This window comes from Brienomyrus brachyistius, chromosome 9 (assembly GCF_023856365.1).
Source record: "Brienomyrus brachyistius isolate T26 chromosome 9, BBRACH_0.4, whole genome shotgun sequence".
Taxonomy (NCBI): domain Eukaryota; kingdom Metazoa; phylum Chordata; class Actinopteri; order Osteoglossiformes; family Mormyridae; genus Brienomyrus; species Brienomyrus brachyistius.
Window position 1 is genome coordinate 22,843,941 of NC_064541.1, and position 24,929 is coordinate 22,868,869.

Below are 24,929 nucleotides of genomic sequence, written 5' to 3' on the forward strand. Positions count from 1 at the left end.
TCTGCACCCCTGACGTAAAAAGCATGCAGTCCATGCGGCAGGAACGCGCAATTTAAGATTTTCGCTTTAAATAAATAGATACACAGTCCTACAGACAGTCAATTATAATGGTCCTTGACCTTATATATATATACACACACATACACGCACATACATACACACACACACACACACTCACACACGCACGTGTGTGTGTGCATGAGCGCGCACGCGTGTGTCATATGTCCATGTTTTACTTCACGTTTGTTTCGACGTCTGAAGGAAAAAAAAACAAAGGCACCCTTGAAAAATGTGAATTTAACTTTGCTTCCGCTCAGAGCATGTGAGCGGAGCGGAGCGATCGCAGAAGGATTTTAGCCGGAGCGGGAGCGGCATGTTTGAAAATAACAGGAGCATCCCTTTATCACTTGCTTTACAAGGTAATAAAACTCTTACATACATATATGTTAATGCGCGTGCATGTGTGCAGACTTATCTCGAACGTAAAATCTCACGCCAGCCAGCTGACCTAAATTGGCTGACCTAAGGAAACAAAGCAATGCGTCTGTCGACGTGTCTGAATAATTAAACCTAAAAGCGCTTTGCGTTCATATTGTGAAGATAAATTGTGATGTATTGTGAAAATGGGACAGTTAAACTTTGCAGTAAATATATGTTTAGCAACGCTTTATGTTATTTTGTATATAGTGTTCATCCATCCATCTTCTTAACCGCTTATCCTACTGGGTCACGGGGGGTCCGGAGCCTATCCTGGAAGCAATGGGCACGAGGCAGGGAACACCCAGGATGGGGGGCTAGCCCATTGCAGGGCACACTCACACACCATTCACTCACTGGGCAATGTAGCCTCAGCATGTTTTTGGACTGTGAGGGGAAACCGGAGAACCCGGAGGAAACCCCACGACGACATGGGGAGAACATGCAAACTCCACACACATGTGACCCAGGCGGAGATTCGAACCCGGGTCCCAGAGGTGTGAGGCAACAGTGCTAACCACTGCACCACCATGCCACCCTCTATATAGTGTTCAATGGGCATGAATTTATTTAGAATGGTATTCAAGCCATTGAGATGATTTTTACAGACAGCGTCCCATTTTAACAATACTCACCCTATCTAAAATTAATGAATGAAATATATAACATCGTAGCAATCATAATGAACCAAATGCCGTCTACATCTTGTATTCTGCACACCCGAATTTTCATAATAAATTCATGCGCATTTCACGGCAAACCAGTCTGCCAGGAAATGCACCGCCTGCCTGTGTTCCGCTAGGACAGATTCACAGCGATGAATCCTACTGCACGGATCAGCAGCAGTCCAATAAATATTTTGTAATATTTGGTGCTGGTACCAAAACTAGAAACTCGATCTTGGCAGACTGGCCTGCTATTAAAAGCACCCCCTCCAAAAAAAAATAAAAAATAAGCATCAAATACTTACAGTATAGTTTAGGACAGATGCTGATAATTCCAAACATTGGCCCACGGGATAGTTTTTTATCGCCTGTTTTTACTCATTATATGTTGACCTCCTGTTTTCCATGGAGAACTTAAAAAGTGTGTAAGGTTTATCGTTAATTTAATTAATAATGCATAATAATTTCCAATTCACTTCCTGGAATTGGAACTGAAATTGGAATCTCTCCCTGCCCTAGGATCACAGAATTGGAATTGAATTGGATTTGCAGAAAGCAGAATTGAATTACACTTAATTCCAGTGCATTTTGGAGCAGGTGGCAGTCAAAGGCTTTAGTTACCAATTGTTGCTTACCAAAACTGACTTTAGAAACTTGGAATGTAATCTCTCTGGTGGAAAAGGATCCTGAGTTAGCGAAAGAGGTAGAAAGGTACATCTAGATATAGTCAAGCTCACCGTAACGCACTGGAGAGGCGCTGATTCAATTCCACTCTGGAGTTTCCCTGGGGGAGCGGCATTGGGCAGGTGTGGGTCTACTAATAACCCCCTGTTTGGACACCAGCATGCTGGAGTTCCCTCTGGTGAATAAGAGGGTCACCTCCCTTTAACTTCAAGTCAGGGCACGGTCTCCAACTGTTGTCTGTGCTTATGCACCAAACAACAGTTCAGAGTATTTGGCCTTCTTGGAGAACCTGGGTGGTGTGCTAGAAGGTGCCTCCTCTGGGTATTCCATAGCACTGCTGGGGGACTGAAACACGCACATGGGTAACAACAGTGAAACCAGGAAGGGTTTGATTGGGAGAAAAGGCCTGTGTGATATGAAACTGAGCAGTGCTCTGTTATTGGATTTCTGCGCTAGCCACAGTTTGTCTATTACAAGCACCATGTTGGGTCGCAAGTGCACCAGAACACCATAGGCTGTAGATGGATGATCATTTCTGTAATCATATCATTAGATCCGTGTCTCAGGTGATTAGGGGAGCTGAGCTGTCAATTAACCACCACCTACAGTAGCTTGCTTTTGCCTAGCTGCGGTGGGCACATGATGCTGTACTTTTGGTACCTCAAGAAAGTACCATAAGGACGGTACTTCAAGGTGTTGCTTTTCCACTGGCATAAAAACTGGTACTGGTACTGAATAACATCACAGTGTGAGGTGTGGTGTACTGAATTAGAAAAATTGCTAAACTGTATTATAGGGCTGGCCAATGCGTAATATTAATACCAACATCACATGTTATGCACATGCATTTCTCACATCACTGGTCATTTTGATTAAGATCAGGCTTATTCATATCTGTCACTCCCCAATCCATACAACCTACCCGATCCATTCATTCTGGATCTGGTTTATCTATATTGTACATGTACGCATGTGTGCGTCACTGCCCAGTTTGAACCAGCTGGATGTGTGGTTCCATATCTAGAAAGGGAAGGGTGATCGCCTGGATTGTGTTTCGTCATACATATGGTGGGTGCAGTAATGCCCTGCATCAGTGCATGTTCTCCAACCTGACCAGACCTGACCTGTGGAATCCTGGACCAGTTTTTTACCCTCACAAGGATACTGTTGGGTTCATGGGAATTTGCCCAACCAATCTACATATGGTTTGTGGACTTGAAAAAGGCATACAATTATGTCCCTTGGCAGGTACGGTGGGGGTGCAGGGCTCGCTGTTACAACCGATTTGGTCCCTGTACAACTGGAATGAGAGTTTGCTTCGCATTGCCAGTAAGTGAGACTCATTGAAGGGAGAGCTGAGCCAGAAGACAAAGCTATCTACTTACTGTACAATCTACATTCTTACCCTTACCTATGACCACAAGCTCTGGGCAGTGACTGAAAGAATGAGATTGTGGCTACAAGCAGCAGAAATGAACTTTTTTTCAAGGTATCTGGGCTCAGCCTTTGTGATCAGATATTTGGGAGGGGTTCAAAGTAGAGCCACTACTGCTCCACATCGGCAGGACCCAGCTGAGGTGGTTCGGGCATGTGTAGGACACCTCCTTGAGGAGGTGCTATGGGAATGTCCCATTATATCTCAAGCCCTACCAATACTTGGCCATTCCTGCCTCATCCGCACCTGCACAACATATTTTCAGTGTCACAAGCAAGATATTTAGTTCTGATAGATATAATCTTTGTAAGTAATGATGATTTCATGTAATAAAGGTGAAGAGATTAGATTAGATTAGATTAGATTGTCATTGTACAGCGCACAATGAATTTTTTGCAGCAGTCCAAATGGTGCATTCACACATAACAAGTAGAAAAATTAACATATGAGTAACACATGAGACATCACACAGGACATGACATAGTAATAACGTAAACCCTGTATGGACATGAAATACTATAAATAGATGAGCTATTGCACTAACGGTGCTACTTGATATTGATATTGCCCACACATTATGGTATCTTATCACATACAAGGTGCAGTATGTTGTTTTGCAGTTGTTTTGCAAGGTGCAGTTTGTTATTTTAAAGTGACTATAGTGACAAAATTGACATATGAATACTGTTGGACACTGGACATCACACAAGACATACCATAATAACCATAATAACTAAATAAACCATGTATGGGCATAAAGCACCACAGACAGTTGATCTATTGCACTGAGGTTGCTATAGACCCTCAGGTCAGCTCTTCTGTCTCTTTTGTCCATGATGTGATGGACCTAAAAAATATTTACTCAATAAAAGGACTTCAGTGAACAGACAAAAATATCTCATTATTTGAAGTTGGGTGGTGGTGTGTGGTTTAATGGGTTAGGATGCTGTGACCGACTGGAATATCGCTGATTGAAATACCAGTGTCAGTAGAATTATTTCACTGAGGGCCAATGAGCAAGGCCCTTAACTCACCAGGTGCTCAAGCGACTGGGTGGTCCTGCTTCCTAAAAATAGTTATGCTGTTTTGGATAAAAGCATCTGGTAAATAAATTAAAGGTAAGGTTTGAGGCAACATGATCATGATCATGTATTACAAAAGCACACTTCCTCCACTTAATGTAGTGACTTGTACTTATTAATGACAAAATATTTCTGTTTAAGTAACAATTTCCTGGAATAAATATTATATTGAAATCTTCATCATGGCATGGATTTCTACATCATATGTACTTCATATGGCTTTTTCCTGTCGGCCTTCTCTCCAGGGCGCATTGCACACTTTGTTGTCACTGATACGGACATCCTTATATTTCTTCAGGATGTGTTAGTCACAAGGAGTACGCCAACACGAGAGGCCAAGGCACATCTAGTACAACCTCAGCAAACCCAGTACAGTTCCATACATAACAATTTATGCACGAGGACTCACGTGCACATTCAGACATTAGCATTGGTTTAAGTTTCCTTATTAAATAGCGACACACGGTGGTCACAGGCGGTAGGTTTGCTACTTAAGCAGTAGGTCTGTGCTGTGCATGCATTTTAACGTCAGTGTTTCCAAATAGTACAATTCAAAAACTGCTCTTATAGTACAGCAGTCTGAAAATCTGAACTGCTTTTAAAGCATTTTATTTGGTTAAAAGTGAAAATGAAAAATTTATAATAATATAAATTGTACATGAAATTTCATACCGATATATTAAGAAATCCAGAATGTATCTATCAGTTTTTTAATTTCCTTTATGCCTTTGTTATATTGAGCAATGGTGTTGTAAAGTATCTTTCATGTATATTAAAATAACGAAACGCTTGCCAAGACTATATAATTTCCAAGCAATTGCAAGTCTTTGTAGCTACAACATATTTGGGGATATTAAGGGTATGTAAGGTTGGACTTGCTCAAAAGATTACATAATTTACACGACCCACATGAATGCAGTTTATGATCAATTTCAAATTTATATTTGGTAGAGAACTTAAATTAAGGGGCGGCATGATGGTGCAGTAGTTAGCACTGTTGCCTCATACCTCTGGGACCCTGGTTCGAGTCTCCGCCTGGGTCACATGTGTGTGGAGTTTGCATGTTCTCCCCATGTCGTTGTGGGGTTTCCTCTGAGTACTCCGGTTTCCCCCCACAGTCCAAAGACATGCTGAGGCTAATTGGACTTCCTAAATTGCCCGTAGGAGTGTGTGAGTGAATGGTGTGTGAGTGTGCCCTGTGATGGGCTGGCCCCCCATCCTGGGTTGTTCCCTGCCTCATGCCTATTGCTTCCAGGATAGGCTCCGGACCCCCCGCGACCCAATAGGATAAGCGGTTTGGAAAATGGATGGATGGAATTTAAAGTAATTGAAAACAGCTTGTAGAAAATCCGCCACCCTGGGTACTATCCTTTTTAAAACGCTCAGAATCAAAGTATAAGGCAAAAATCACCGTACTCACAGACTCATCCTTGGAACAGAATAATTTTGGTTTTGGTAAGACACAAGTGTTTTAAATCTGACCAATCCATTATAATCTGCACCTCCAGTAACACTTCATTTTCACAAACAAAGCAATTCAGATATTTATGTACAGGTGTACATTTGTGGGCATGAGTACTGTGATGTCATTAGGTCATTCCATAATAGGTATATAGAACATTACCTGTGGTTTGTCAAATATGCTTTATATGACACTCACAATTATAAAATACTGAAGATATTTAAGAAAGCACCATGCATTAAAGCCTTACATTTCTGTGAAAAAAGAGCGTTTTTACTTTTTGTAAAACATAGAAATTTAGTTTGTTCCTGACATTAAAGCAGCAAGTTATAGGATATTTTAATGATGGTTATATATATTATATTAATAATGCTCACAGTTAATACACTAATGATAAAGGAAATTTTTCAAACGTGATCTTATAATTTGTTGTCAGAATCGCGGGTGTGCGACGGGCAGGCTGGCAGGAAGGATCAGGCAGGTAGGCGAAAGTCAGGGAAAACATGGATTTATTGCGGGGAAGGCCAGGGAAACAGCGAGGAAACATCAGACATCAACTAACATCAATGACGGACCACAAGCAGGGCAAGACGTGGACTGAAATAGACAAGACTGGGCGAAAATAATAGGACACAGCTGGGCAAGATCGGGGAAGCACACGTGGATAATCGGGGCGTGGCACACACGAGGATCGGACGAGCCGGGCGAGACAGGTGTCAGTCTCCACTCTGTTTACGTGGCATGACAATGTCCATTTGGACTTTTATTTAAATCATGTTAAACTGATGCTTGTCCAGAGTTTAGATTAAAAGCATAAAAACTGAAAACACTGTTTCAAAATATGAGAACAATAATTGAATGACGAATACCAATGAATAATGCAACTTACATTTTTTTATTAGTCAACAGTTCTCTTTATTAATAAGCCATAAATAACTTATTAAATTAAATTTAATAATTAATTCTGCATACTTTTTTCCAAACAACAAAGGCACATTTCTCATAATTAAAAATAGCGAATGCTAGCACTGAAAGCTTACTTTTGGTTCAGCAGTCTGGCATTTAAAAATAAAGAGTTGGTTAAGAGTTGAAACTAAGCAAAAGTCTAGGTCTGGATCTTAAATGGTCTTTTAAATCGAAAACAGCATTCCCCCTGGCCTATAAGAGCTTGGTCATGACAGCTCTGCTGCTATCTATCAGTGCTTGCTATGTATCCTTTCATTCATGGCTTTGACAATCAGTAGCATGTTCTGTAGTTGGATGCCAACCTGTCGTACTGCCAGTTTGGATCTTTTAATGCCCGTGTTTAATCACTTCATCCCTGACAGGATATAGTCTATAGATCTGTTGAGATCAAGTGGTGTGATTGTGCATTGCTTGTCTTTGTCTTGATGCTTCAGAACATGGTTGTGTCTCTGAACGTTTTTCCACTGCACCAGACCCAAAAGTATGGTCCCTAGTGCAGTGGAAAAGTACCCCTTATATTGATTTTGTCTGTGTTTGAGTATGGAGCAATTACTTTGAGAGTCTTGTACTATGCTAAGCATTTACTTGGAAATTGTCATTTCTGTTTTGCAGCTAAAAGATAATCAATTTTGTATCCTCCGGAGGTTCAGGTATAATGCAGGGGCATCAGTTGTGGCAGCTATACAAGTAGGTATTGTTGATGCTCCAGTCTGCTGGGAAGTCTTTTGCAGGGTGAGTCTTGATGTGCTTCTGCATGGCGGCCAGGCTGCTGCAGAACTCCATGCAGATGGTGCACTGGTAGGGTGCAGCGCCCCCATGTGTGCGGAGGTGCTTGATCATTGCTGAGTAGTCGCGGGAACGCTGGCCACACAGTCGACACTCGAAAGGCTTCTCACCTGTTTTGGGGAGGGGGTGGAGGGACATGATATGGGATTGGCTTTAGATACTTGAAGGTTTCTGAGTCAACAAAAGGCTTCTGATTCAACAAAGTTGATGCCAACTGCAAGAAGATTCAGCAAGGCAGAGAAAGTGTGGGCAAGCTTACTACTGTTATGCTTAACTGAGGCTTTCATTATACGTGACCGGTAATTAAATCTGCAGTAACTGAAGTTTCAGGCATGGTAATAGTTCCTACTGGGATAACCTTTGGGCTACATCTTTGTGCCCTTAGCTACTGTCATACTTTCCCTGATCTTAGGGCCACAAAAAAGCAAACCATGAGGTTAGGGTGCATGTAGATGCAAGGCAAGGTAGCAGAGTGACTGTGCAAGCAAGATTGCTGCATGCAGGAGTGCTGCATAGGCCATGCACTGTACCAGTATGCACCCTATGGTGGGTGTCTAGTTGGTGCTTCAGGCTGAACCTCTTGGGGCAGCGTTCGCACTGATAGGGCTTCTCGCCGCTGTGGACACGGCGGTGGGAGCGCAAAGAGCCCTCATCGCGGAAATAGCGCCCGCAGTACTTGCAGCCCAGGGTCATGTCGCTTGGGCCTGCAAGGGAGTTAAAGAAACACAAAAATAGCAATTAAGGAACAAAAAGTGTATAACATGGAGGAGCAAAGGAATTGTCTGTTTTAATATTTCGATACTCCGCAACCTGCTAAAGTGTTAGGTAGCTATAATGATATAGAATACTTTTCCTTTTTAAATCTAGGTGTAATCTGAATATAAATTGCAAAAACGCAAAATAACGCTTCAGTGAGGAATTTGATCTGTTGGATTTCAGCAGAATCACCCACGTGTGTGCAGCCTTTGGTGGCGGCGCAGGGCGGCATGGCTGGGAAAGGAGCGTCTGCAGTCGGTGCAGATGTGGCCCCAGATCGTGCTCTGCAGAGACTGCTGCTCCCTGGGGGACGCCTGGCTCCTGAAGGTTTTGCCACAGAGAAGGCAAAGCAAGGGCTCTGCCGGTGCTGCAGAGAGGGGTATGGAGGTTACTGTCTGCAGATACACAGAATGGTTTCTGCTTTAGCCCAAAATGCAGGCAGTCCAGTCTCTGGCTACATTTTCTGTTATTGGGTGAATGAATTCACATAACTGAGCATGCAATGTTTCATAAATTAGATTTTGGGAAAGACTGGAAAATCTGTAAAGTTGCTCTTCGAGAAAATCAATGTATAATAGGTGCGTTTTATGGGTTAATAGAAAGGTTTCTGCTAGGGATGCCTTAGTTTTCTTGTTACCCAGAACTGACCCATTAAAATATCTGATCCCATTTAATAAATATTTACATACAGATAAATACAATAGTTGTCTGGACATTCATCTGAACGATTTAACTATTTTCTTCCTTGTGCTGCAAGTGCCTAATTAGATTCATTGTATTAAATGATGTTCTGTTGCTACCTCCTCTTGATGGCATGGATTGCAAATATTGCAGGTAACTGTTAGGCTACATTGAGTTTCCCATTTAAAGAATTTACACGACTAATACTTGGATAGTTTGTAGTTTCAAGCCATGTGCCTCAGGGTTACTGTAGTGTGTGATGGAAGTTTACAATCTGTGCAAATGATATGATTAGGCAGACACAGGAAATTAAATAAATGGCACTATGGTATCCGATACCGATCAGTTAAAAAATGCCTGGATCAGCCCTGAGTCCGATCTTTGATATTGGCTTGGGATATTGGTTTCTGCAGTCGTTTGGTAAAAATACTTTTGACATAGGTTCATATAGTTATAGGAAGATACTTTTCTCCAAAGCAATTTACATGTGAGAGAACAGAAACAGGCAGTCTCTAGAACAACTAGATTTTGCTCATAGGCCATACAGTGAAATAACTTATCCAGTTATGGGATTTGAACCAACAACCTTCTGATCACATGCACTAACTGGCAGAGCCACACGCTACCCCGGATTATAGTGAATAATCTCATGTCCACACTAGGCGTTAACCACACTGGTTGTAATGGAACTAGACTTATAATGGAACCACACTCACTTCAATAATTATTGAAAAAATGCCATCAGCTTTTCAAGCCACCAAAATAAAACAAAAAGCTATTATTTAGAACCTCTGTGGCACTAATAAACATATTGCCAGAACACACGAGCACAGTATGTCCTCAGACAGTGAAAACCTGCATGTCTAGTGCCTCCTACTGCAAGTATTATGGGGACCACAAGACAGTGTAGTGTTTATTTCTTCAAAAACAAAAACATAGGTAGAGGTTTTCTATTTCCTGCAGTCTGCATAGTTGTTCTAATGGCATTTAGCCAAAATATCTAGGGAGGTAACCTTTTGCAGAAATACTTAAAAGTACATTTGTTCTAGCAAACGTTACATATGTTGTGGCACTTGATCTGTGTGTCAGGGTGCATGCCAAAGTAGGAATTAAAAGCCACCTACTGTACAGTAACATACAGTCTAGTACAAAGGCCTCGTAAAAGAGCGCACTTCTGAAACCAATCAGATAAATAGCTTACAGAAAGGATGCGGTTTGGTTTGTCTGTTTGTGTTTGCATTGCACCCACAAAACCAGCCAGATAAACTGTTTCAGAGTTAACGTGGGTTGCCGTTCAAGATCCATGGCGTGTTCTGCACAAGATGGCAGATGGGTGAGGCAGGAGGACAGCAGTCCCTCACGAAGATGAAACAAAGCGACTAGTGGTCGCTGCTTCTTGGGGACGGAACCACATCCGTTGTCAGTACAAAGCGAAAGAAACAGGAACAAAAATGGCTTACCTTTTTTTTATAGAGTACATATTTATACATATGTAATTTATCATTTATTTCATACTTTATATACGTTTCATATATATTTTAAATATTTCCTTTTAATATCATTTATGGGATATATATTTTAGGTTAAACTATTGTGTGTGTGTGTGTGTGTGTGTGTGTATATATATATATATATATATATATATATATATATATATATATTTCATATAATATATTTACATTATTTATTTATGTAATCATATATATATATATATATATATATATATATATATAATTTAATGTGTAGTAATTATTGCTATTATCCGTGCAGATAATCACTTTCACCTGTAAAGCCTCTTCAAGGTACTAACTAATGCTAGACACACTTCACTTCAAGGTACTAACGCAGCCATAGACACACTTCTACATCAGGGGATTCTTATGTTTTATTCTATTACCGTGTGTATTATTGTGTCTATCATTGTGCTTTTCAAGCCACGGCATGCCTAAATTTCTTTTGGGATTAATAAAGTGTCTGTCTGTCTGTCTGTCTGTCTGTCTATCGATTGAATTTCAAAAAACCAACCCAATGGGATACAAACAATAGGGGGCCAGAATATTGGTGTAATATTGCAAAAACTGATTTAAAACCTTCCCCTTTGTTGCGTGACATATTTTAGATATGTATTCATCGATGGCCCAAACTACACAGTTGCATGAAACAGACTCCAAAAACTGGAGTCAAGTTCACATCCTTCGACAATGTGACGGCCTTAAAAAGGAAATACAAAACACTGAAAGACTTTCTTAATTGGCAGGTGATGTCTGGTGTTAAAAGATATTCATCATGACTCAGAGATCTGAAAATCGTTGGGTCGACATTGCTAATCTGGTTTGTTGTATATTTCTAATTTCATGTAGGAACCAGTTGGGATTGTAAAGGACATGGAGTCACAACCTGCAGAGAACCTCATCAAGTTTCCAGTAAGATATCCAGCTACCATAAATAAAACGTGTAACTCATTTTTGATAGAAGCATCAGCTATACAACTACATGTAAGCTACCTGTTGATTTGGTGACCAGATAATCCATGTCAGGCAGGATACTTTGAACTACTCAAGGTTTTACAGACTACTTTGAAACTGAAAGGCCCCTGTGCTTAGCTAATTGGTTCAGTTCTTCTTCAGCTCTGACTGGTTTGTGTCTTTGATTTAAAGACTCATCCAGCTGTTTGACATTAACATTAGTGACACATGCATGATTATAAGAGACTGACCAATCAGCACACAGCAAGAATTCAGTGCTTAAGTGAAATCCAGGTCCTTTTAAGTGAAACGGTAGTTTACAAATCCTGTCAAAGTGTCCTTCCTGACATAGACTATCAGGTCACCCTACCTGTTAATGGTCCTTTGTTGTGCCTCAGCAAATAGCCTCACATCTATTGTGAGGGTTGGAATCCCTTGGCTTTTGGAGCTTTTGTATTCTCCCTGTGTTCATGTAGGTTTCCTCCAGAAACCCTGGACTTCCTCACATAGTCTAAATGTGTTTGACTAGTTGACTTGGTGTCTCTGAATTGCCTGGTGACAGACAGGCATCACATGCAGGCTGTTTTCCTGCCTTGATACCTCTGCTTCAGGCTAAATAATATTTGATCATTTGTGAAACCGTTTACCAAAAACTTAGCAAACAGGTTTAAGCAGTGGCCTCTGTCAGTCACCAGCACTGGCTGAAAATGGTGGCTCTTTCTTGTATGTAAATATTCTTCCGAGTTACTCCATTGCCTTATATGACAGCAGAGTTTGTTTTTTTTGGCATTTCTGGACAGACGGAGCTCCATGCTGCTACAATGCTGAAGGTGTGATCTTTTTTTGTTGCGGACCTTAGTTAACTTGACACCTCTAACATGAGGTTGTCCAAGCGTGACGGGGGGCCAGCAGAGAGCGGAGAACATGAGGGCAGCCACAACAAAGGACCTTTACACACGAATTAGCTTAAGAGACACCTGATCCAAAACGATGTTTTTACCTTGTGATTGAGACATCCTTTCTCTGTTATCGATTCTTGTCTAATTCCACATAAAACAATTAGAATATGGTTATGCTGCATAACAGAAAAGTGCCATCATACGAAAAGTAACCGCTTAAAAACACGGTGGAGAAAAAACATCATCTATGCTGCGCCGCTATTTTTGCATGTAGAGAAAGGCTGAGTGTGTGGCGTATTGGCTTGCTTCTTGCCGGCACTGATAAGAATCAGCACTTCATGTACTGTACGTATTACCGGCTCGCTCACTGTAACAATTGTGCACTGTAAAAGTGTTACGAATTTAAGGGGAAATCGTGAGAAAATGAAAAATCATCTTTTATTTTTCCTCTGGCAGATTTCCAATACCACTGGTTTGTGGCAGAACATGCTGTTCATTACGCCTGGTAACTCCACTGCCTGACTACCATTTTTATTTCTCTCTCTCTCTCTCTCTGTCTCTCTCTCTCTCTCTCTCTCACTCTCTCTTAATAAAAAGCTGAGCTTTTGCCAAAAACCACAAAATGTTTTTAGCTGTATGATGCGTGTTACAAACATAGTTTGAAATGTTTTCCTAAATGACAGCAGTTTGAAAGTGTTGAAAAGTTGAAAAATTTGAAAAGTTATGTAGTAGATTAATGTAATTCACAAGGATGGCAGAATTGGGATGGTAGGTGCCATAATCACCCGGGTGTGAAACAGCTTGGGTCTGGAGAAGGTGGCTGTCTCGGATGTCGCCAGGCTGCTGACAATGGAATGTCTTGTCTATTGCTTCTGGAAGCTTCCTGGAGAACAAAGGATTAGCAGAGAAGCTACTTTAGCTGCTTGAATCTCTCTCCCACCACATTTTTTTCCTCTGCTAAAAAAAAGGAGCAGGTGTCTGGCTGAGGTTTTAGTCAAGGTTACTGTGTCACATGAATGCCATTTTGACTGTGCATAATGTCATGCTGTAGTAAGTTACTCAAAGCAGAACACTTGCTAAGTGGACCTATGATAGCAGTTGAAACTGGATCGTAGCAATAACAGCGGTACAAAAACAATGCCGATGTATTCATCAGAAGCATTGCACTTCGTGTGTAACTCTGCTTCTAGACTGTGCAGTGACATTGTGGTTTATCTTTGAACATATATGTTTCCTGGTAAAGGGGGTATGTAACAGCAGTATGGATGGTGTGAAAACAGGTATGTGAGCATGTTAACATCTCTGCTCGAAACATCCTGTCCTTCCTCTAACCGCTTTGACCACAATATATTAATAACATCTTGTTTATAGCTTTAGGTGACAAAAGCTAATAGATTTTGGGTATATTTTGGATTAATTCAGGTTATTCTTGAGGATATGCGAGTGTGGTTTACAAAAAAAAAACTACACTGAAATAAAGTTGTTCTTTTTAAAAAAAACACTGATGTAATCATTTTCGTACAAAACTAGTCTGGGCTCATGTTTTGCTGTTCCCAGAAAAAAAGTAATGCTATGCATACTTGCATACTCTATGCATGTTTACATTATATTAGGTTAGAGATCTAGGAAAGAGAGGCTTCAGTGAAAATGATATTCTCTATAAATAACTAGAACATGCAGAATAATGGTAGTGTAACTAAGTGGCTTAATCTAGGGGACGTGTATTCTGGGGGAAGTTGGTTCTTCAGTGTCAGAACAAAAATTTTACTGTTAACCGTCTGATAGACATTTTTGGTTTAGTATTAACAACGGTATATCACTTGTTTTGTATCTGGCAAAAAAAGTAATTTTCCATAGACATGCACAGTACATATGTGCTGCTAACATTTTTTAGCCTTCATAGTAAACACTAAGCACAAGTAGCAGGCATCTGAAATTGCATTTAGGTAAAAGGAAATGAGCAGAGCTCTTAACTGACAAGGATTAGCGATAAAGATCTGCAGGAGGACCTGAGGAGATAGTGTCTGCGAAAACATTCTTGCAGCTTTAGATTTAAGGGGCCCATATCAATGATTTCGAAGTTGTACATTTAATGTAGGAGGCTGATTCAACTTTACCCTCGACCTTCAACGGATCTTGCCTCTGTTATAAAACTGAATAATTTAAGGGGGATGGGGTCTCGTGGACTCGAAGTAGAGAAGGAAAATATGATAACGTAAATCTGACATATGTCATACGGTAGTGGGAGACTGCAGACAGCGTCTAAGAATGAGAGTGAAACAGCGTGCGCTGATCGGTGGGTGGACCTCTGGGCCTTTCATGTACCAGTTTGCAGCAGAGAAGAGAGAAATAGGGGGGAAATCCCCAGCCATACTGATTGTTAATAGGTACTGTACTCTATCTTTAAGTGATCTGGTTCCAGTGATCTTTCTTTGGAACAAAGGCAGCACAAGTATTTACAAGGGCTTTCGCTGCTGTTGTTCGCACTTGCAACATCCTTTGTGACAAGTTAACTACAAGGCATTTGGCAAGTCCAGAAGAGTCACTGTGTCAAAGTAACATTTTCATCCCTTGGTCTACCAGTTTTCATATACTACTCCTAACCTATTTTGCTATACTTTCGCTACCACAGAATTAGATTTTGTATGTTAATGGAATGTGAATGCTGGATTAGATGATCGATGGATATGGCATGTGCATAAAATATAGTTTCTCTTAATTATATTACTTCAAGACTTTGGTGCATAGATGTTATATATGACGAAGTTTGAGAAGAATCAGAGCGTGGAGACTGCAAGTATGCCTGACTTTCTACAGATCTAGCATCATTGTGACCAGGAGATGTGGGGGAAATTAAAGTGAGGGAAACTGTGAATATAGAGAAGTGTGACAGGAAAATATTCTCACTGACAAACACACGCACACCTGTGAATTGGCCTGTGCTGGTTCTTTGGCTTTTAGGCAAATGAGGGAGACTCTGTATTCTTGTTTTGAGACTATGAACCAACGGCATTTAACCCATTAAAGAGGGAACATTAATTCTAGATGTGAATACACTGTGTAATGGGAGCTGCCTTACCTCTTGTCATCCTCAGCAGTGCTACCCATCAGTGCTCCATCCACCGAATCGACTTTACTTGGTAAATTATTCTTGACCGTCATTGCCAGCTCATTGGATCCTGGCAGGAGTGCAGGATGAAGAGTGTGGAAGATCCCTGCGTAGCCCATAATGGGATTGTGGCCTTGGGGCAGGGCAGGTGAGGAAAAGAGGGGGTACATGGGATTTGGCACGGGGAAGGGACATGCCACTAAATGTTCCGGGGGGTGGAGAGAACGAATGGCCATGAAGTCAGTGCTAGTCAGAGTCATGCGTGGAGAGGCAGTGACCGGATGCCATCCTAGCCTAGGTGATCGGCAGGAAGAGGGGTTGGGCAGTCTTGTGGTAGTGCTGGCTATCACACTTACCCTTGGAGGCACAGTAACAGGTAAGACGTTGTCTGTATTGGGCTTTTTGTAGTGGTGGGGAGGAGATGGAGGAGTAATAGACTGTTCCTCGAGTGGTGGACTGCTCGGAAGCATCTCTGTGGGTCCGTCTCCCACCATCCCAGCCACTTCCGGTGGTGCCAGCAGCTGCCTTCCACCAGCTGTCAAGTTCAGGGTCTCAAGCTGAGCATGGCACTGCTGCCCAAGCTGATGCATTTCTAAGAGCTGGGCTGCATTTAGAAGTTCACTTAGGTCTTCAGCTGAGACCTCAAGGGTCTCCATGTAGACATAGTCAAGAATCTGCTGGAAGGTGTGGGAAGAGAGTCTGTTGAGAGTGCAGTGATGTTGCTGGCCATCTCCTGTGCTAGTAAGATGGTTCTCCAGCTTCTTGCTGGCACAAGCCAGTACAAGACTGTGGGCCTTGAACGTCTGGTTTTCCACCACAATGACTGTGTCACAGAGAACACCGGACAGCCGCATCTTGTTGGCTTGACACAGGAAGTAGGAAAACTGTTGGTTGTGGAGCCGGATCTTCATTGTGGAACTTGGTAAGGGTAGAACAGCAGGTAGAGAACGGTGAAAAAAGGCTTGGGTTTGAATGTTGAGTAAGAGATCTCCATTCAGTTTGCTGGAGACAAAGAAGTAAGAAAGCAGGATGTGGGAATTTGTAATTTTTTGATCATTTGAATAAAGTCACTAAAACAAATTCTGTTTTTATGCCATCAACTGTTTGGCTAGTACTCTTATGTTTGTAAAGATGGATGGTACATTATGATTTTGGAAAAAGCTATTTCGAGTGTTTAATAGCTTGTTAAGTATTATGTTTGTTTAGACATTTTTGGAAATCATAGTTATAAAATATTAAAAAGTTTATCGAATTAACTGTATATTATATATATTTTTATTTCACAGAACACATTTGATCATCCTCATGACCCTGGCCAGGATAAGCAGTTAGAAGATGGATGGATGGACATTTGATCATTTACTTAGTGCATGATTATATTTCCATAGGTTTTGCCACTTTAAAATTACTTAAGAGGATGTATATCATTAATTTTTATAATGTTTTGAGATTTTCTTCATTAATCCATTTGTATTATTCCCCTCAACTAATACTGTTTGATACATAAATGGGCCATCACCTTTAACTAATCAGAAGCACGATGCAAATTAGAATTGTTTTTTTTTCTCATCTCCAGTGGAAATGTCCATTTGAGTTGAAAAATATTAGTTTTATAACAAACAGTAGGCTAGCATTTTTGAATCAACTCAATTCCAGCAGAGCTTTCAAATTGATTAATAAAATACGATGTTGAATTATACCGACTGTGGCAGCAAACAACTCAATGCTATAGTCTCAGGGAGCACTCACTATTTTCGTTGGTGAATATTTCCTGCGGTTATTTGCTTGTATTAATGAAGGAGACTTGAGATTTTTGGATGTTCCTTTTTAAAGTAAAGCTGACTGAGATAACATCAGCACATGATTTTCATATGTCCCACACGTTTAGTTTGTCAGCTTGATTCTTCCATTCTTACTTTGGATAAGTGTGAGCTGTTTCTGAAAATAAGACAAAATGGAAAAATAACCCAAAAAATTGTAAATTATATGTACTTGGCCAAAAACCAAGTGTGATCACATATGCAGACCTTATTGCACCTCCCAAGGACTCAGTTATCACCAGACACACAATATACCATACGGAGCATATACCAGGCTAGCACTATACACTAAAGGATCACCTTTTGTGAGATTTCTCAAATAGTCCATCAATTGCTTAGCTCTCTCTTGTTCCTTTAGTCTATTGATATAGCACACACTAGTGGTACATCATATATGTTAATGTTATTTCCATGTCCTTTGAAATTGAATAAAACTCCCAGGGATTCTGCTGATGCCCTCCTGAGGTGCTGTCTATGGCTGCGAATTCAAGAATGCGGAAAAGGAGTTTTGCATCAAATTTGTAATTCAAGTTACAAGTACGCACACCAAAGCCACAAACCTCCTTAAAATACGAAACCATGACTAATGCCAGGAGTACTCGTATGCCTTGTGACGAGGCTCACTGCCTTTTTGATCAACAAACAACAATAATAATAGGTTTGATAGAACAGTTCCTTACATAAGATTTGCTTTGATATCGGCCATATGACTAAGCTCACTTGCTTTATCTACTTTGCAAAATAGAGTGATAAACATTAACTGAACTAAACTGAGCAAAATTACCTAAAAGCAGGTTTGTTTGAAATATCAGGGCCCTTGTTTTCAGTATCTCCTGTTAAGCTGGGGTATTAAAGAGCTAAAATTCTTAATCTTTGAAATCTCAAAGCAGGATATGCTGCTATTATGTTAACATCAACTAGAAGAAACAGACAGCAGAATTCTCACTAGAATCTCTCTACACCATGGGCTGGTGTGTTATTAGGTTTAAGTACCTTGTTATATTCTTAAAATAATCAAAACTGGCATTCTTATAGATTGCATATTGGCTTCATAGTACAATTAAGGGTTACCAGGTACTGGCATAAATTATAGCGCCAAGCCTTTTCTCATAGTGCTTCCACCAAATGACGTAAGGGAAAGAGTAGGCGAGAATTCATCTCATCTTCAGTAAAAGATGCTGAAAACACTAAGATACTAAAATCAGAAATCTGATATGAAACCCTCTTTACGTTGCTATACAATGCAAAGAAGAATGAAAAAATAATTTAAATAACAAGCAGTGGTGATGCACGTCCACTCCTCCTCAGTCTGCCGACAAAGGCTGATGCACTGGAAAGTAGAGGAACTGATATGACAACATTTATTACTGTGATTACTGGAAGTGAGCCTCGCAGCCTCAGGCAGAGAGGCACACACACGCATCGGCAGTTACACACGGGCCCGGAGATGTCAGCCGGTTTCGCTCTCAGACTCATGATGCGTTGTCAATAAAAATTTGTAACGGTGATAAATCGTATTAGTCCCCATTTAAGCCTACGCAGTGCATGGTAGTATGTGAAATAATTTCGATGTGTTGAGTTCGATATGGGTCTCAGGGACCAGAGGCCGTGATACGAAGCCTAGGATACCAACTGTTCTGTGTGTCATTTTTTTGTTTCACCCAGAATGCTTAAATATTCAAACTACCACGAATTTAACTGCTAATTTAGGATTTTCAGTATAATGCCCATTGTACTGAACATACAGAACATTGCTTTCACAAGATTCGTACACGCATTTCGTCAAACGTCGCATACTTATTACTGCTTCCTCCACAATGAACACAGAAAAAGCAAAAAAGGTTTTTTTTTTGTTTTTTTTTTACTGTAAAATCCAGCCCCTCATTGTCTTCCATAATCACTTATCTAATACTGGGTTGTGGTTCATTTCGGTGGCTATCAAACCATCTCAAATCACTTACAGTTTAAGTTATGCTGTTTTTTTGAAGTTCTCAATGTCACTAGTTTAATAAAAGTTGGGCAGGTCTTTTGATTCCTTTAGTTGCTATTTCCTTTTGCCTTATGATACCTGGGGTACGCTCCAGTGACCCTCCCCATCCATACTACTGAGTGGCAGCTAGTTGATGAACGGAGGGGCTAGACGATATTTCTTAATTTGTTTCAGTTATTTATGTTTGGTTTTATTTGGTACTAATTCTTTACTTTACATTGAATAAAATCAATGCAATATTTGCAAAAATTACCAACACTAAGTAACAGTCATGGTCTAGACTGAATGTTCAGTCAATGTAAAGGTTCACAACGGGCAACAAAACCCGTCTTTCACAGCCAGATATTGGTGGTTAATTTAAATTTATACATTCAAATATAAATTTAACACAAATATATTATTCCCAAAGAGCGAGTTAAAATAGGTTAAATATATATTTTTTACTTAAAGTGTTGACTAAAACTGCATTTGTATTGTGAATCAGTGACTTTCTTTTACTAAATGAATGAGACATGAGGTGAAAATCTACATTTGGGGACTGTCTGAGGCATCAAATGAAATGAAAGACTCTCTCTACTTAGGCAATAGTTAGGCCAGTCAACTAGAGACCTGGGTCACCTCTCAGTGTTCCCATGTGAGGTTTCTGCACAAGCATGGCTTCCAGCTAACAAAATCCTCATTTATTTGAAAGTCTGGTCAAAATAAACATTATGCTACTCATTTTCATCTAGAAAGGGAAATAAGGTGGGAGTAAATTAAACAATAATGAGAAATTCCATGGCTGTTTCACAGAGACTTATTACCAAATGTGGTAAAACACTCAGCTAAAGTGACACACTTTATGTGCACATACACAATTCAACTGAAGTACTAAATTTTTTCAGTATAAAAAAACGGCCTATTTTGGAATATGTACACACATCAAGTCCGGCAAAATAACCACTGTGCCATCTGCTGTTTTGGAAAGAAATAAATTGTTTTTATTTTGTTCATCATTTACTTGCAAAGTGCAAGATTTTTAAAAAGGCCAGATATCACTACAGTGTAAATCCAGAATAGCTTATTGAATACATAGACATTTGTCAAACCGCTAGGAAACAATAAAAAATTACAATTATACTGCATAATGTAATACCCAAGCAGCGTTTGGTGTTATTGAGTTATTTTGTTATTTAGTCCCAAAATTAAGTATTTTGAATCGTAAAAGATGCTTTTGCGAATTTTCAGAGTAAACGCAAATGATCCTACATCAAATTATATTAATTTATATTCAGTACTTACTTTTCTCATTTGTGTATGTGTGTGTGTGTGTGTGTGTGTGTGTGTGTGTGTGTGTGTGTGTATATATATATATATATATATATATATATATATATATATATATATATATATATATATATATATATAGCGATCATGTTAATTATTGTCCACTTTATTCACAAGGCTACTGTTGTACCCTGAAGCTGTTGCCCTGTGCTTCCTGGGATAAGCGGCAAAAGACAATAGGTGTATGGACTTTAGTATGCGGTTTGAATAAAAGCTCAAATATTATTTGTTAATACATTCATTTTAGTACTATATAACAGTAAGACCCAGCAGTATCCATTAGCTGTGTCCGCAATTCACATTATGATGTTTGTAATATTTGGCTGCCTAGCATGTTCTTGGATTTTACAGTCCATAGAAAATTTCATAATTGATCATTTGGAAGATATCATTGTTTTCTGAAATAGACATAATTTATGCATTTTTGATGTAAAAAAAAAAAAAATCTTAAAACATAATGGGCTGTAGCATGGGGAAAACGACATGTTACTTAAGAAGATAACTCATTTGAGCATCTGAAAAATCAATGTTGGTTTTAATGATATGGAGATATTTTTAAATTGCAATTCCTGCCCTGTATCTAGGACATATAAAAAAGGCGGAAAAAAAACTATGTATTCAGTTCAGCTGCTCTTCCTAGACTAAATTGATCTTATCTTTAGATCTACAACCTGAGAACAGCCTTTGATGTTGACAAACTGACAAAAAAAGTGTTCATATACCTCTTTGACTATGCCTAAAGTTCTATACTGTGTTTATGCAAACACAATCCTTTCATTTTTCATGTGACATAAATATCATCTGGTGAAAAAAAAACACATTTACACAGTAAAATATACCTAGAATTCATTTAATCATTGGTGTCTATGTAAGTCCATCTGATCATTTTCTAAAGTACTGAGAGTGATAGTGAGAATTTCATCAAATTTAAAAGATTTCATCAATTTTATGGCCACAATTTAACTAACTTTATCAAGTATAACTAAAATAAAGTTATTTTTGATAAGCTATATGTAGAAGTGGAATGTACTGATAAATAGTTTCATTTTAAATGTAGGAGTTATCAATATTTTAGTTCATATTTAAAGTGATCTTAGTCTCAGATATATCAACTAAACTTTCAAAACACAATACTGAAATGATAATACATCAAAATGGTAATGATAATGTATTGTCATAAAATTGGAAATTCTAGGTATATGTGATAGGGCTAAGCACTAGAAAAGGTGCTCAGAAGCTTGTACTTATCACGGTTTTTTACAAGAAAAAAAGTTTTATAAATCTTTGCAGATGATGGTAATATTTTAGGCCATTACTGAATTTCACAAACGCAGCACCATACAAACGCTTTGCATAGAGTATAGTCGGACAAAATCATCTGTAGAGGGTTTATGGTGAATAGTATTGCCGATTTGTAAACTTAGGCTAGGTCAGTCCAACAACACACAATATTTTTTTGCAATTATAGCAAGACTAGATACACAGAGAAAAATGCACCGAGAAAATGCCTCATTACTTAAACAGATGTAGCCTGTGTCTGAAGGATAGGCAACAATGGTGATAGACAGATATGTTTACACAGATTAGTTCGTGTAACATAATGTATAGGTACTCTCAAGCTCTACATGCATAACAGGTAGTAGTACAGTCGTGTTTAGTTTCATAGCATTAGGGCCTATACTGAGAATTGCCAGGTAGGTGAGTTTTAATAAATAATTTTCCCAGAGTTAGATGCTTAAACTAAGAACTTGTCACAGAAAGCCTTATCGATGTGATCAGCATAGATAATAGCTCCATATACAATCTATTCCTGCAGTTACAGACACCAAAATCAATACTCAACAGTAGAGTTGTACGATACGATACAATACAATAAAATGTAATAATATTTTGGTGATCGGTCAAATTTAAGATGCTGTTTCCCAGGATAATACATCCTTTCTGGATTTATAAAGAATAAATCATGTAGCTCTTTGAAATCAAAGTGCATAGCATTGTATCTAAAGCCCCGGGAAGATCAGACACATTTAGTGATACAGTCAGCAGAGTTCCACTCAATCTAAAGCAGCAAGCTTGTTCAGTACTTGAACTCACCAGTTCACAAGTGACTCATATGCCCCCTTTCCATCCTGAGCGCTGAGCAGACACACTTTGTGGCTTCGCTTGAAATGACATTAGTTGTGAGGGAGGTAAGGGACGTGGTGGCCAGGCCTCTCACACCCACCCCTAGTTATTTGGAAGAATATGATTGGTTGGTAATTTTCCTAGCTTCAAAGATGATTTGCACATGCTTCTAAACTTCTGCAACCTGCTTATCTGTGTTAAAAAAGGATAAAGGCATCATTTAAATAGATATCAGAGCAAAGTATTATCTTTATCTAGGAACTTATCAATCTTTTACAGGTAATATCAGTCACATTCATTATTATTTTATCTTATTTACATGAAAATACTAACTTGCCCACAAACAATAAATAGTAAAATTAACCATTTAAATGTTTCTATTTATAAATAACTTCATCAGATAAATCCAGCAGCTCAACTCTGCATAGTAAATTAGTAAACAGTAAACCAGTGTATAAATTATAAACAGCATACCAGTGGTCCTCAACTAGTTTGGCCTCAAGACATCCAAATTCGTAAAATAAGCCTAATACTTATTGGTTTAAATTTTAACTAATACTGAATAAAACATATAACAACAATTTATGTATTACCAGTAATATTTGTCAACCAGCATGGGCAAAGAGGTACTAGCAGTGACATTATTACTTTTTAACCACACATTTCGTGACCCACTGAAAATGGTCTCATGACCCACCAATTGTGAAACTGCGACGTGTACTGAATATGCACTGACGCGATATGATAAAGCATTGTAATGTGGACTAAAGACATAATTATGTGTATAACATTGATATATAAATACATAAATGGTTCAATGGTAGGACATTGGATATGCTCCAATTAGCCATAACATTAAAACCACTAAGAGATGAAGTGAATAACACTGATTATTTCATTACAATGGCACCTGCCAAGGGTGCCATTATATATTAGGCAAGTGAACAATCAGTTCCTGAAGTTGATGTGTTAGACGCAGGACTTTGACAAGGTCCGTATTGTGATGGCTAGACGAGTTGAGCACCTCCACAATGGCAGGTCTTGTGGAGTGTTACCGGTATGCAGTGGTCAGTACTTACCAAACGTGGTCCAAGGAAGGCCAAACGTTGAACCGGCAGTGGAATTATGGGAGACCAAGGCTCATTGATGTGCGTGGGGAGCAAAGTTGAGCCCGTCCACTCTGATCCCACAGGAGAGCTACTGTAGCAGAAATTGCTGAAAAAGTTAACACTGGCTATGATAGAAAGGTGTCAGAACACACAGTGCATTGCGGTTTGCTGCGTAAGAAGCTGTGTAGCTACAGAAAGGTCAGAGTGCCCATGCTGACCCTGGTCCACTGCCAAAAGCACCTATAATGGGCATGTGAGTGTCAGAACTGTGTCATTACATTATGTGGATGTCCAGCTGTGTGTGTGTTATTTATCTGAGGAAGAGATGCCACCGGGATGCACTATGAGAAGAAGGCAAGCTAGCAGAAGCAGTGTGATGCTCTTGGAAATATTCTTCTGAGACACCTTGGGTGCGGGCATTCATGTGGATGATATTTTTACACCTACCACCTACCTAAACATTGTTGCAGATCAAGTAAACCCCTTCATGGCAATGGTATTCCTCGATGGCAGTGGCCTTTCTCAGCAAGATTATGCACCCTGCCACACTACAGAAATAGTTCAGGAATGGTTTGAAGAACATCAAGTTCAAGGTGCTGACTTGGCTTCCAAATTTCCCAGATCTCAGTCTGACTGAGTATCTACAGGACGTTCTGGACAAACAAGTCCGATCCATGAAGTCCGCAAGTATCTTGCGGGCCAGTTACCATCGGATACCTTCAGAGGTATGTGGAGTCCATGCTTCAATGGATCAGAGCTGTTTTGCCAGCATGAAGGAGACCTACACGATATTAGGCAGGTGCTTTTAACACAATGGCTGATCGCTGTATGTAGTTGCATATTTGGTGCTTATATCCAAAGATTATTTATACTACTTGTACTGAACCCTTTACACTACTTGTACTGAAAAAAGTACTACACTATCTTGCTAATAGAAATAATTAATGGGTGATTGGCCTATAAATGGGACTGGCGGCAATTAGAGCCAAGTTTCTTTCTGGGATTATTTAAAATTACATAATTACTAAAGCATTAGAAGGCGTTGAGTTTCCCAAAGCCTTCTTAACGCTACGTCGTTCGTAAGTTCTGTGTT

The 24,929-nt window shown here is 39.5% G+C and overlaps 1 protein-coding gene and 1 long non-coding RNA gene across 5 annotated transcripts in view; one reads left to right on the forward strand and one right to left on the reverse strand.

Moving 5' to 3' along the window:
• The first annotated feature begins 244 nt into the window (after window positions 1-244).
• LOC125748685 (uncharacterized) overlaps window positions 245-24,929 on the forward strand; it is a 48,368-nt gene continuing 23,683 nt past the window's right edge. Inside the window, exons 1-5 of one of the 3 annotated variants that reach the window (XR_007399648.1) lie at window positions 245-419; window positions 11,355-11,417; window positions 12,815-12,863; window positions 15,454-15,615; window positions 16,754-17,318. This is a non-coding gene — a long non-coding RNA (uncharacterized LOC125748685). Of the gene's footprint in view, window positions 420-11,354; window positions 11,418-12,814; window positions 12,864-15,453; window positions 15,616-16,753; window positions 17,741-24,929 lie in introns of those variants that run through there. The other 2 variants (XR_007399646.1, XR_007399647.1) reach the window with 2 other exon arrangements.
• On the reverse strand, window positions 6,683-22,761 carry zbtb32 (zinc finger and BTB domain containing 32). Of its 2 annotated transcripts, none has more exons than XM_049025141.1 (6): window positions 22,698-22,761; window positions 15,438-16,469; window positions 13,144-13,241; window positions 8,510-8,680; window positions 8,088-8,261; window positions 6,683-7,667 (listed from the first exon to the last, which is right to left on the reverse strand). In XM_049025141.1, the coding sequence occupies exons 2-6, from the start codon at window positions 16,376-16,378 to the stop codon at window positions 7,438-7,440; spliced, it is 1,614 nt and encodes a 537-aa protein (XP_048881098.1). In that variant the 5' UTR covers window positions 16,379-16,469; window positions 22,698-22,761; the 3' UTR covers window positions 6,683-7,437. The 2 variants fall into 2 exon arrangements, with proteins under 2 accessions (XP_048881098.1, XP_048881100.1); XM_049025143.1 differs by lacking the exon at window positions 22,698-22,761 and adding an exon at window positions 17,217-17,356.